The sequence below is a fragment of the Lepidochelys kempii genome, chromosome 2, assembly GCF_965140265.1.
Source record: "Lepidochelys kempii isolate rLepKem1 chromosome 2, rLepKem1.hap2, whole genome shotgun sequence".
NCBI classification, from domain to species: domain Eukaryota; kingdom Metazoa; phylum Chordata; order Testudines; family Cheloniidae; genus Lepidochelys; species Lepidochelys kempii.
The window spans coordinates 198,742,239-198,754,883 of record NC_133257.1 but is presented as its reverse complement, the minus strand read 5'-3'; the positions used below and the strand labels follow the sequence as shown (position 1 = coordinate 198,754,883).

Below are 12,645 nucleotides of genomic sequence, written 5' to 3'. Positions count from 1 at the left end.
CATTTAGCCAAGAACCTTGAGGTGAGGGGGGATTATGTAAACATTAATTAATCTTACTTTGTGGGAGTTGCAGTTACACATTCACAGTGGGCCTTGATTTACATTTTATTCACAAAAAAAAGTTGGTAGAAAATTGCTCTCCAGCTTAATTAGATTCCCCAGAATTCTTGAGGAAATTGTCAACAACTTAATGTGTTGATTTCCCAAACACCTTAATTTCAGTTTTCTTAAATTTCCTGCTTTTGTTATGTTGTAGCTTTAATCAAAAGAATGTCAGTCATTAGCCTATAATTAAGAGACAAACAATTTAGACACCCCCCCCTAAAATGATCACCAGTTGACAAATTAAATACCTCTGAACCAATTTCACCTCTGGCTACTCTCCAAGCCGTTGAACCAGATATCCTTCCACCAAGTTCACCAGGTTTAGGAGTTTTGGGAGAAATGAACTCAACAAGCTCCACAATTATCCTCTCCAGGAGCACTCTCTTTCTGCTTTCTGACAAGGATTGTTGTCTCTGTCATAATAAAAAAAAAAGGGCAAAAAACCTCAAAGAAAAAATAATCTTTCAGATTAGTTCCAACTGTATCTCAGCCCTGGAATGACACCATAAGGAAATAAACATGAAAGAATCTAGATTTAAACTGATTGTTAAAACATTAAACTGGGATCACGTGCATTAATATGCCTCAATCCTAATTGTATAGTTATTGCATGGCACTGTGCAGTGACTTTAAAAAATGTTTGAGTGCCTTAACTGCATATGTCCATACCTTAATCTGTTTGGGTTTCTTTTAAGGTAAATTCTATCTGAATTTCATGGGATTATAATGCATGTTTTTTGCATCATTCAAACATCCTTGTAATGTATTGTATTCTAAATCACTGATATGTAGTGTCAATCTTAATGTATTTTTTTTGTCTGGGAATAGAAAAAAGGCATGATTATTGGGTCAAGCCTTTCTTCTACACCGTGGACTGTTCCAGTTACCAGCAGTTTTGGTTTGGTGAATAAGTCTAAGCATAAAAATTACATAAAGGCTGAAAGAGTAGATTCACAATGATGCATGCCATTACAAATGCAGTATGAGTTGCATATTTTTAAGAAGCAACAGAATTGAGTAAAATCATGCCTTTACACTTCAAGATAAATCAAGTGAGCCTAAAGAAGTCTGGTATGTAGAACAAGAATTATTATATAACCTTCTTTTACCATATGATTAAAAAGGGTGGGTTTTCTTGAGAAAATGTCTTTAAAATGCATTTGACTGACAGTCCATTTTTGTCTCAATGATTTCCATATCAAATATGCTAAGCTGACCTTTAACGCTTCTTATTTCTTCATGGACAGTCCTGCAAGCAGCCTGAGAGTTGAGTCAGGCTGAGTTCTTCTCTCACAGCCAGTAAAAAAAGTTCTGCAAAATGAATTAGGCCCTCTCTTACAGCTCTACAACCTTATGGTATTAAAAGTATGGTCTCATTGAAGCTGTGCAAGTCAACTGTTTGCACAGGTATAATTGATTGAAATTAGACTTATCTGTTGATACACAAGAGAGAACAGAATCCAGCTCACTTTCTCTGCAGAGCCAACAGGAGTAAAAGGTAATAATTTCCTTTTCCCTAATCAAAGTAAGGAAATATGACTGACTATGCAGAGAACCGACTGGCAACTGACAAAAATGCTATGCTGTGATTGGTCCTGAAGTGGTCTTATGTAAAATCACAAAGAATGTATAAATAGCAATATTTAATTTTTTTGTAGTACACAGAGACCTTTATCAGGACTGGGCTCCCTTGTCCAAGGAATTTACATAGTCTGTTTCCAATACATGTCATTTTAATAAATCAGTTGAGGTAAAGCTACGTACCAGTTTATTAAGCCTCTCTATGGTTTCACGCAATGCTGCTTCTTTGACTTGTGTCCTTCTAGAAAGTAATTCTTCGTGTTTACAGGAATATCTCCAGGTGACATCAACAACCTCAAGTATAAGTTGCAGAAGTTAAAAAAATACATATATATTCTGCCTCTTAAATATGTGTATTTTCAATAGACAACATGATCAAGAGACTGTCTTCCCTTACATTAATCTAGCAGATCCCATTAAAATGGTATACTTTGCACAGCTTCTTTCTCAAGGCAAATTTGTATTTTTATTTCATAGCATATTATTATCCCTACCCCTACCTCATCCTTGGAGAATGCAATTACATAGGAGAGCTTCTTTCCCCAGCCAATCTCATAGAGAAGAGGTTTATCACAGACAGTTTCACAAGGGTCACAATGAAGCCATCTCTGCTGGGATGAAGAATATACCTCAGTCCACACATGATCTGCATGAGAGACAGGCCAAGGAAAACACTGAATGTTTTTTAGATGGGTTTTCTGTTCTTGCAGTTTGAGATATTTAAACTCTTCCAAATCAATTAAATAGGGAGCATAACATTACTCCTGAGGGCATTCTGAGCCAAAACATTAAATTCTGTGCCAAAAAATTTAAAATTCAGTGCACAATATTTTAAAATTCTGCAAGTTTTATTTGTCAATAAATAAAAGCAGAGGCTCCAGCATGGCAGTGGGGAGTACAGGCCACTGGCTGCACAAAGGTGGGAGATCACCCTGCAGCCTCCCCACCCCCTACCCTGGAGACATGGACTCAGTGGTGACCCTGACACAGCACAAGGCCTGGGCCTGCCCCGGAAACACCCTGGGGCTCTGCCCCTCTGCGTGAGGCACACCATGTTCTTTTGAGTGTCGAGACGTGGGTGGGATCAACCAGGCAGGATCCAAGTGTGGAGGGGCTCAGTGTGGGGGGATCCAGGTGTGGGATGAAAGGATTCTGTGTGGGATAATCTGGGTGCAGGCAGCTCAGTGGGGGATCTAGGTGTGGGGGGATCTGAATACACAGAGTCTCATGGGGGGGTTCCAGGTGCAGGGACTCAGCAGGAGCTTCTGGGTGAAAGTGGTTGGGGCTAGTAGAGGGGTCTGGGTGTGGGGGTCTCATCGGGAGGTCTGGGTACTGGGGAAGTGGGGCTTGGTGGGGCAGGGGTCAGGGTGCAGTTAATTGGGGGTCAGTGGCATGGGGATGTGGATGTGTGGGGTGGGGGTGTGGCTCTTCAGGGTGCAGGTTTGCGTGCAGGGAGCTCAGTTGGGAGTGATCTGGGTGTAGGGGTGGCGGTTCGGAGGCAAGGGGGTCTGGGTGCAGGAGGGCTCCAGATGCAGGGGTTGAGGGTCCATGAGGTGAGGTTTGGATATGGAGGGCTAGGGGGATTCTGGGTGTGTGGTGTGAGGCTTGGTGGGGGTGTCTGGGTGTGAGAGGTTTGGATGCATGGGGGTTGGGTGGATCGGGGAGCAGCTCCCTGTACAATGACCCCTCCCCTGCAGCTGAGCGATGGGGGCAGGAAGTAGGGGAGGATGCTGAGCTTTCTGCAACTGGGGGAGAATTCTGAGGGTGAGTCTGACACAGCCCCAGCCACTTTTTCCAGGGGAAGAGGAAATCCCATCCTCTCCTGCCTCTAGCCCAGCCGGGACTAGCAGCTGATCCCGGCTCAGGGTAGGAGCCACTAGTTGGGGTGTCCCCAACCCCATGGTGATTTACCTCTCCACTGGCTGCTCTGGATGCCTGAAACAATGTACCTGTGCAGCTAGGGAGTGGTGCGTGACTGCTCTTGTAGCTTCCCTTTGCTTCCCTGTCAGAATGTCATTTTTCTGCAGGGAAGCAAAGAAATCTGCGGGGGACATGAATTCTGCACACACACAGTGGCACAGAATTCCCCCAGGAGTAATAACATGGAACTGCGTAGAGGGAAGAATGCATTTTCTGTTTATATGCCTTCAGACACATCTCCTTTTAAATGTGAAAGCACAAACAATGAATTCTGCTTATTTTCATTGAAAGTAGGAGAACCTGAATGTAATATGTAATGTAAGATATAAAGATTTCATCATGTTGAAAACAGCAGCCTTACCTCATTTGTAGAATATTTCATATAATCAGACAAAATGGAAATTTAACCTAGATTTTGTTCATAAGATACTGTGAAACTTCAGCGGTTACCAGTTAGCTAACATGAACACACAGATCTAATGATTTTGTAAGTCCCATTTTTATGCATGCTTATACTAAGTTTAAGGTGTTCTAGAGCATTGATACCTGTTGAATCCCAGACATATCTAGCTTCAAATCCTATAGCTCTGCAGCACAGTGTAAAACAGTTAGCCCACTCTCCACAACGCCCACGTCTTGTTTCCAGAAGTTTCTCAGGATTATTATACCTAAAAAAATTAAACATTATTCATTGTAAATTATGTGCTTTCTACCAGTTAATGGACTTTAACAGGAATATATATTTTCCCCTTCCAAATCTTTGAACCATTATACAGTAGAACCTCAGAGTTATGTACACGAGAGTTATGAAATGATTGGTCAACCACACACCTCATTTGGAACTGGAAGTATGCAATCAGGCAGCAGCAGAGACAAAAAGAAAAATACAGTACAATACTGTATTGAATGTAAACTACTAGAAATAAAGAAAAGTTTTAAATTTTTTTGGACAAGGTAAGGAAACTGTTTCTGTGTTTGTTTCATTTAAATTAAGATGGTTAAAAGCAGCCTTTTTCTTCTGCGTAGTAAAGTTTCAAAGTTGTATTAAGTCAATGTTCAGTTGTAAACTTTTGAAAGAACAACCATAACATTTTGATCAGAGTTCATAATTCTGAGGTTCTACTGTAGTCCTCCCATCTGTTCTCAGTGCCATTGACTTCACACTAGTTGCTGAAGATGATTGTTGCACTGGACAAAATTAACATTTGGATGACCATCTCCTTGCTTCTAAGAGAGCTAAAATTCTTATTTTAAAAAACTTGTTCTTATTTTAAAAAACTCAACTTAAGTAGGATTTGTGTACCCTAACCTCATTAACAGATGTCAGCACAATTCTGAAATTAGTACATATCTGCTGCTACAGTCAGCAGAAGTATGCCCTCTTTTGTGGGCTTCCCCAAGAAAGTGCAATGGTTTATTTATTTCTTTTTAAAAACCACCTTGATAATGGCATATATATTAATTAAAATAATTATATACAGAAAATGTACTTGGTAAGATCAGTCAAAGATATTCTGTTTAAAAACAGGGCCCTCTTTTTAAATGCAATAATTTTTTTAAAATTAAGCATTCTAGGCTGATTGGTGATAAAATATAAATATCGGCGCCCACAACAATCCCATGGTACTCTTTAAAATGATCTATGTATGTATTACAGTAGGGTTTTCAATCTATGTAAAACAAAATACAAGCAACGGTCTCCCAATAATTCACAGAATACACAAATACAAAGTAGCATTTTAGAAAATCCAAGGTTATGCTTACCTTGGGAATCTATTGCTGAACTGGCACTGGTTACAGTGATGATTTTCAACTCTGTTTGCATTCCATCTCAGATCTTCATCATTAGGTGGTATGAGACCTTTAGGCTCTGTCTGACCACCACATTTGCTGCAAGCAAGGTTATTCACCCACTGAAAAAATTCACCCTTAAACCACTGCAAGAGCTCCAACAACAAAAAATCATCTTCATTCACATGGGTTCCTATAATATTAAAACATAGTAATTCAAACAAGATTAACCAAGTTCAGATTCATTTGACCTTTCCAATATCTACATAATTACTATATCTGGACCTTTATCATAACTAGAGTTGAAGTATCAACCAAGACATTATTATATAGATGCTATTTTTAAAAAAATAAGATTTTAAAGATTGAATAATGGTAAATCATATTTTAAAAACAAGACAAACAGCCAAAAAGAAATTTAGAATAAGGAATTGAACAGAAAAGGATTGAATACAGAGAAATTTAGCATAGAACATAATAACTCTTATATTTTTCCAGAGGTATGGAATAGCTTCTAATCAACAAATAACAATTGTTTTGACTCCAAAATCCCAAAGGTTTTTTTTTACCAGAAGCTAGTGGCAGTATAGCCAAATATCTCTAGTACGAACAGACTTTTATAAATTGTACAGAACAGTGCATATTTTCCAATAATTAAGGTTTGTGAACTACGTTTTGATTTCATTCATAATTATTAAGCAAATGTGTCCTTTCAGTTCAACTTCTCCAAACTAGACATTTGCTGTCTGGCCCCATATCTTTCTGTTGTCCAGCCAGTTCCCCTATGCTTGAATAACAAGACTCTTCTGTCCTGTTCTTCTGTCTGTTTGCAGCAGGTTGTAGAGCCTTCTTTCCTACAGTTATGAGAAGGAGTAAATAACACTTCTTTATTTACTTACCATCTGGAACAGCCTCATTGCACCTAACTGACTGATTTTTAAAATCCAATATTGAGACCCATCTCTTCTTTGTTCTGATTCCTTACCACCTTTAACTTAAAAATATTTTGAATACTATACCCTGAGTCTTCCTCTCTCCCCCATTCATAAATGTTCTCCATAAATCTGACATTTGCTCCTTCATAATCTAGATCACATCACAGTCACAGACGTTAATGCCTATATGATATTTTATTTGTTTGCTTGTAGTTTGCATTTACAAACTGGACTAGCTGTAATATGATATTTTTATAACAACATGCTATACAAAACCAAAGTCGCACTATATTGTCAACATTCTGAAAAAAAGATGTGATGTGCAGAGATAATCCAGGGTGATGAACTAGAGTGACTCATATTAAATGAGGATCTTTTAATACAGCTCCCGGGAAGCAGACAGCATGACCCTGCTCCAGCTCCTACATAGTATACGGAGGCACGGCCAGGCGGCTCTGCGCGCTGCCCCATCTGCAGGCGCTGCCCTGGCTGCGGTTCCCGGACAATGGGAGCTGTGGGAGCAGCCCCTGTGGACAGGGCAGCACGTAGAGCCGCCTGGCTGCGCCTCCACATAGGAGTTGGAGAGCGGACATGCTTCCGAGAGCTGCTTGAGGTAAGCAGTGCCTGGAGCCTGCACCCAAGGCCCCTCTGCACCCCAATCTCCTGCCCTGATCCCCCTCCCTCCCTCTGAACCCCTCGATCCCAGCCTGGAGCACCCTCCTGCACCTGAAACACCTCATCCCCAGCCCCACCGCAGAGCCCGCACCCCCAGTCGGAGCCCTCACACCCCATCCCATACCCTAACCCCCTGCCCCAGCTCTGATCCGTCTCCCGCCCTCCGAACCTCTCAGTCTCAGCCTGGAGCACCCTCCTGCACCCCAGACAGAACAAAGGGCAATGGTCTCAAGTTGCAGTGGGGGAGGTCTAGGCTGGATATTAGGAAACACTATTTCACTAGGAGGGTGGTGAAGCACTGGAATGGGTTACCTATGAAGGTGGCAGAATCTCTATCCTTAGAGGTTTCTAAGGCCTGGCTTGACAAAGCCCTGGCTGGGATGATTTAGTTGGGATGGGTCCTGCTTTGAACAGGGGGTTGGACTAGATGACCTCCTGAGGTCTCTTCCAATCCTAATCTTCTGTGATTCTATGAATCATTAAGAAAGGGATAAATAATAAGACAGAAAATATCATATTGCTTCTATATGAATCCATGGTACATCCACATCTTGAATACTGCATGCTGATGTGGTTGCCCCATCTCAAAAAGATGTATTGGAATTGGAAAACGTTCAGTAAAGAGAAACAAAAATGACTAGTGGTATGGACCAGCTTCCATATGAGGAGAGATGAATAAGATTGGGACTTTTCAGCTTGGAAAAGAGATGACTAAGGGGGGATATGATAGAAGTCTATAAAATCATGACTGGTGTGGAGAAAATAAATAAGGAAGTGTTATTTACTCCTTCTCATAACACAAGAACTAGAGGTCATCACATGAAATTAATATGCAGCAGACTTAAAACAAATAAAAGGAAGTATTTCTTCACACAACGCACAGCCAACCTGTGGAACTTCTTGCCAGAGGATGTTGTGAAGGCCAAGACTATAACAGGGTTCAAAAAAGAACTAGATAAATTCATGGAGGATAGGTCCGTCAGTGGCTATTAGCCAGGATGTCAGGAATGGTATCCCTAGCCTCTGTTTGCCAGAAGCTGGGAATGGGCGACAGGGGATGGATCACTTGATGGTTACCTATTCTGTTCATCCCCTCTGGGGCACCTGGCACTTGCCACTGTCGGAAGACAGGATACTGGACTTTTTTAGCATTATACAAATTTAAAATGTTCCATAAATGATTCAACAGAAATAGCATCTATTGCTTATATACTGGATATGCTTTGTGTCTATTTTACTGCTACCTTTTCTCTGAACTGTCTGCCAGAAACTAAATGAGGTAATTTCAATCAAAGGACAATTTTTCTTTCTGTTGGTTAGTGGTGAATACAATGATGCCCCTCTATGGAGAGAAAATTGCTACTATTACATAAATATTCTTCTCTGGGTTCATAAAGTACATCCTGCATGAAAGGCTCAGCACAAAAATGATGACAAATATGATCTGTTTCAACAAGAAATGATTGTTTGAAAATACCCAGATATCACAAAAGTTAAAAGTATACATAATTCTGGTCAATTTACATTGCTAATGGCAGGTGGCCAATGAAGATGAAGACAAGCATTGTAATCTCTTGTTCAAATGACCATAACTTTATCAGGGTGGTCTTTATGAGCCAAAATGTCTATGACTTTGACTTGTTCTTCAAAATCCCAAAGGTTTTTTAGATCTGCCTTTAATAACTGTTCTCCAACAGCACTGGTAATTTCTCCAGGAGGCTGTCTTAATACAACAGTGACAGATTTACAAGGAAACAGGCAAGGTAGATTATTTCTTAGCAACAGTAGCTACTCCCTTCCATACAGCCCATTCTCAATGGAGTCTCTTTCCATACAGCTTTTAAAATTAAAGTTAACACACTACCTCTGCATTTAAGTTGTCATTGCCTAACAAATGGCAAAGTTTTCCCTATACTCTTTTACACCTGAGTTTAAGGTGCGAGGTCTGAAACCTTGAGTGCCGCTTTTGACACATCAGCGGTAGAGGCTGGGGTCACATGAACACAAGCCCCATCCCCCTTAAAGAAGATGGATAAAAATCATTATTTTAAAAAAATATCAAAAACATCAATTTTTTTTTGGTTTAAATCAACTTTTTAAAGTTAAATAATATTTCTTGTTTACATATTACTAGTTAGTTCTTTATCTCCATTTTAGTCTCAAATTGTTTTGTAGTAATTTCTTTAGTTTCCTAATTGTTAGAAGAATTTCAAAATTTACATAGTGATTTTTTTCTTTTAGGTAATTCCATACTTTAAATGCTCAGTGAAAACATTTTAGTATTATTATTATGAGAACACAATCTCAAACATAAAACTGATAAGTGAATACCCCATCCTATATTTGTAGGGCCCTACCAAATTCATGCTCCATTGTGGTCAATTTCACGGTCATGGGATTTTAAAAATAGCAAATTTCATGATTTCAGCTATTTAAATCTGAAATTTCACTGTGTAATTTTAGGGGTCCTGACCCAAAAAGGAGTTGGGAGGGGTCAAAAGGTTATTGTAGGGGGAGGGTTGTGGTACTGCTACCCTTATTTCTGCACCGCTGCTGGTGGCATTGCTGCCTTCAGAACTGGGCAGCTGGAGAGCAGTGGCTGCTGGCCGGGAGCCCAGCTCTGAAGGTAGAGCTGCCACCAGCAGCAGTGCAGAAGTAAGGATGGCATGGGATGGCATTGCCACCCTTACTTCTGCACTGCTGCCTGCAGAGCTGGGCTCTTGGCCAGCGGTTGCCACCCTCCAGACGCCCAGCTCTGAAGGCAGCAGCGCAGAAGTAAGGGTGGCATGGTATGATATGGTATTGCCACCCTTACTTCTGCACTGCTGCTGGTGGTGCTGCCTTCAGAGCTGAGTGCCCGGCCAACATCTGCTGCTCTCCATCCGCCCAGGTCTGAAGGCAACACAGAAGTAAGGGTGGCAATACCATGACACCCCTGCAACTCCCTTTTGGGTCAGGACCTCCTCTATGAGAAACACTGGTCTCTCCCATAAAATCTATGTAGTGTAGGGTAAAAGCACACAAAAGACCAGATTTCATGGGGAGAGTCCAGATTTCACAGTCCATGACGCGTTTTTCATGGTCGTGAATTTGGTAGGGCCCTATGTATTTGTAACCAACATAACCTTGTAAAATACTTAACTTCCACAAGTAAAGAAAGCTGAAATTCTCTGATACTCTTCCATCAGGGTATGCAGTTTGAAGTCAATAGGACTTCGGAACACAAGTCACTATGTTACTTTTGAAAATCCCACCTTTTGGTGCCTAAATCTGGGTATAGAAGGCTAATTTTACACTCCGTTTTTTGGAATTTTTTGGCTCGTGTGCATAAAAATTCAAAATAAATTTCTTAACGTCTTGAAAGTCTAACTGAAGCAATTTTGCTTTGAAGTGAGAAAGATTTTATGCCACAAAGAGTAGTTTTTTATTAAAAATACAGTTTTAGATCCTGATGCTGCAAACACTTATGCACATGCTTCACTTTAGGCAGGTAATCAAAAGGATTATTCATGTGAGTGAAGTCACATACTTGTTTGCAGGATCAAGGCCTTAACTTCCATTATTTTGGTTTTTGCATATTGTATTTCTATAAAATTTAGAAAAGACACACTACCAAAAGTGGTGTTTTAAAAAAGAAACAGCATTTGGAATATAGTTCATTATACATTTTAAAGTAAAGTTAAAATTGGACAAGTTTTCAAATTAATTGTACACTGGCTCAAGACGACATGAATCAATTATTTAAAAATATAAACAATTACAAATACAATCAATTATTTAAATTGCTCTGCCTTTCCTTAAAACATACATACATTTATTATCTTCATTCTACTCCAGATGCAAGCAGCTAAGTAATATGTACAGAATCCTGCTGCCTCTAATGCTATTTGCTGCTAGTTCAGAAATCTGGATTCAAGTAAATTTCCTTTGCTCTCTCTTCCCTCCCCCCTTCCCCAGCCATGAACAGATGGACAGCAGATGGACATAAAAGAAAAGCATGCAAAGGAAGAGAAAATACAAAATTTAAGATATCAGTGCACAGTGGATGAGGAGAGGAAGGTGAGAATGGAAGACAGGACAGAGGGTTAATAAATTTAAGAAATGGTTCAGCTGAACTGAATTTATGAAACCTCTCAAAGACCCATCTGTACAGAATACAGGACTTTGCTTCAGCCCTGTGCACACATGAATTTTAAATGCATATGATGCGCTGGTACTCAATAGATTAACCTGAAGGACCGAAGAAATGTGAGCCTCAAAATTTTATCTAATGTGATTTTAAACAAAGAAAACAAACCTAAACTAAGAATTAGCATTAATTCTCCAAGCACTTTTCTTTTTTGACTAAGCAGATAAACTAATTGAATAAGATGGCATACTACATACATTCTGAATACTAGTGTAGTTTAAAACTAGTACTCTGAACTCACAAAAATATAATGACAATCCTAGTCTATAAACATGCACATTACGCCCAAATGTTTAACCTAGTATTTTTAGTGTCTCATAAATTGTCAGAACTAATACCTTCATCCACTTTTTTGGCTTGTGCTAACTTTTCTTGAGCTTTCTCTTTCAATGCTTGGACTGGAATAGAAGCCAATGCTTTCTTTTGAAGAGACTGGTTCTCATACACTTGCACATGCTGAAAATTTGATTGAAGGGTTTTAAAGAAGATTGTTTCAGACTCCTAATATGGAAAAAATATAGGTATTATTACAATCTATGCAAACCCCATTTTCTAATAATTGGATGATTTCAAAACATCAGATCTTGGTTCATTAATGTGTAAGCTTGTTTGCATATTTATTATAGAGTTTCTGATCATGACTCCATAGTTAAGGTTGCATTACAGATTTCAGTTAAAAGGAGTTTTAAACTGTAAAAATATGAATAACATGGCTAAAACTAAAACATAGAATGTAAACTTTGAGCATGATTTGAATTTTTCATGATGGTGTGATTGAAAAATGGACTGACAGAAAGAAGTAAGAACTCAAAAATTGCCCCTTTTGGGCAATTTTTCACTGCATTGTCTCACTTTTCTTTGTATGCCCTTTCCAAAGAATCTAAAATACTCAGATTATGGGATCTGTCCCTTGTGCATACTGTTGCCCCTCATGTGCTGATTCCTGGAATATCAGTTAAACATAGCTGTGCTTGACTGGAGAGCATTTTGTAAGTTTTTAGCCATAATTGAAAATTTATGTATCAAGCTGAAGCTGCTGAATTTGACAACATAGCAGCCCCGGCCAAAGAGTGGGGTGAAAGAGAGTGAGTTAGCATACCTCTATACCCTAGGGGATAATTCCCTGAACTAGGAAGGAGGAGACCAAGAATTTAAAGCTAACTGTCCTTTGTATTTCCATGCAAGTCACAACCAGCAAAAAGCTGCTGAAAAAACCTTTATTGGAGGTAGTCATGCCTATTGTTAAGGCTTCTGAGCACTTCTTGTTATACGAGCCTGAGTGCTGGAGCGAGACTCAGGAGACCTGGATTCTAACCCCAGATCTCCCACCCTCAGCTTCTTCACTGTAGCACACTGCCTTTCAGATTGACTAAACCAGTTTCAGTTACTGTATTTCTAACCACTATGATTGCACTCCCCTCTTGTTGGGATTCCCTCTGAGACCTCCTT

The 12,645-nt window shown here is 39.7% G+C and overlaps 1 protein-coding gene across 2 annotated transcripts in view; it reads right to left on the bottom strand.

The window, feature by feature from the left end:
- The window catches only part of NGLY1 (N-glycanase 1), a 47,921-nt gene that overhangs the window by 8,151 nt on the left and 27,125 nt on the right, over nucleotides 1–12,645 (bottom strand). For both annotated transcript variants that reach the window (XM_073333456.1, XM_073333455.1), the window contains 6 exons: nucleotides 11,535–11,697; nucleotides 5,371–5,590; nucleotides 4,153–4,274; nucleotides 2,187–2,332; nucleotides 1,870–1,980; nucleotides 354–518 (listed from right to left, as the gene is read on the bottom strand). In XM_073333456.1, the coding sequence (XP_073189557.1) occupies nucleotides 354–518; nucleotides 1,870–1,980; nucleotides 2,187–2,332; nucleotides 4,153–4,274; nucleotides 5,371–5,590; nucleotides 11,535–11,697 (927 nt within the window). The remainder of the gene's footprint in view (nucleotides 1–353; nucleotides 519–1,869; nucleotides 1,981–2,186; nucleotides 2,333–4,152; nucleotides 4,275–5,370; nucleotides 5,591–11,534; nucleotides 11,698–12,645) is intronic.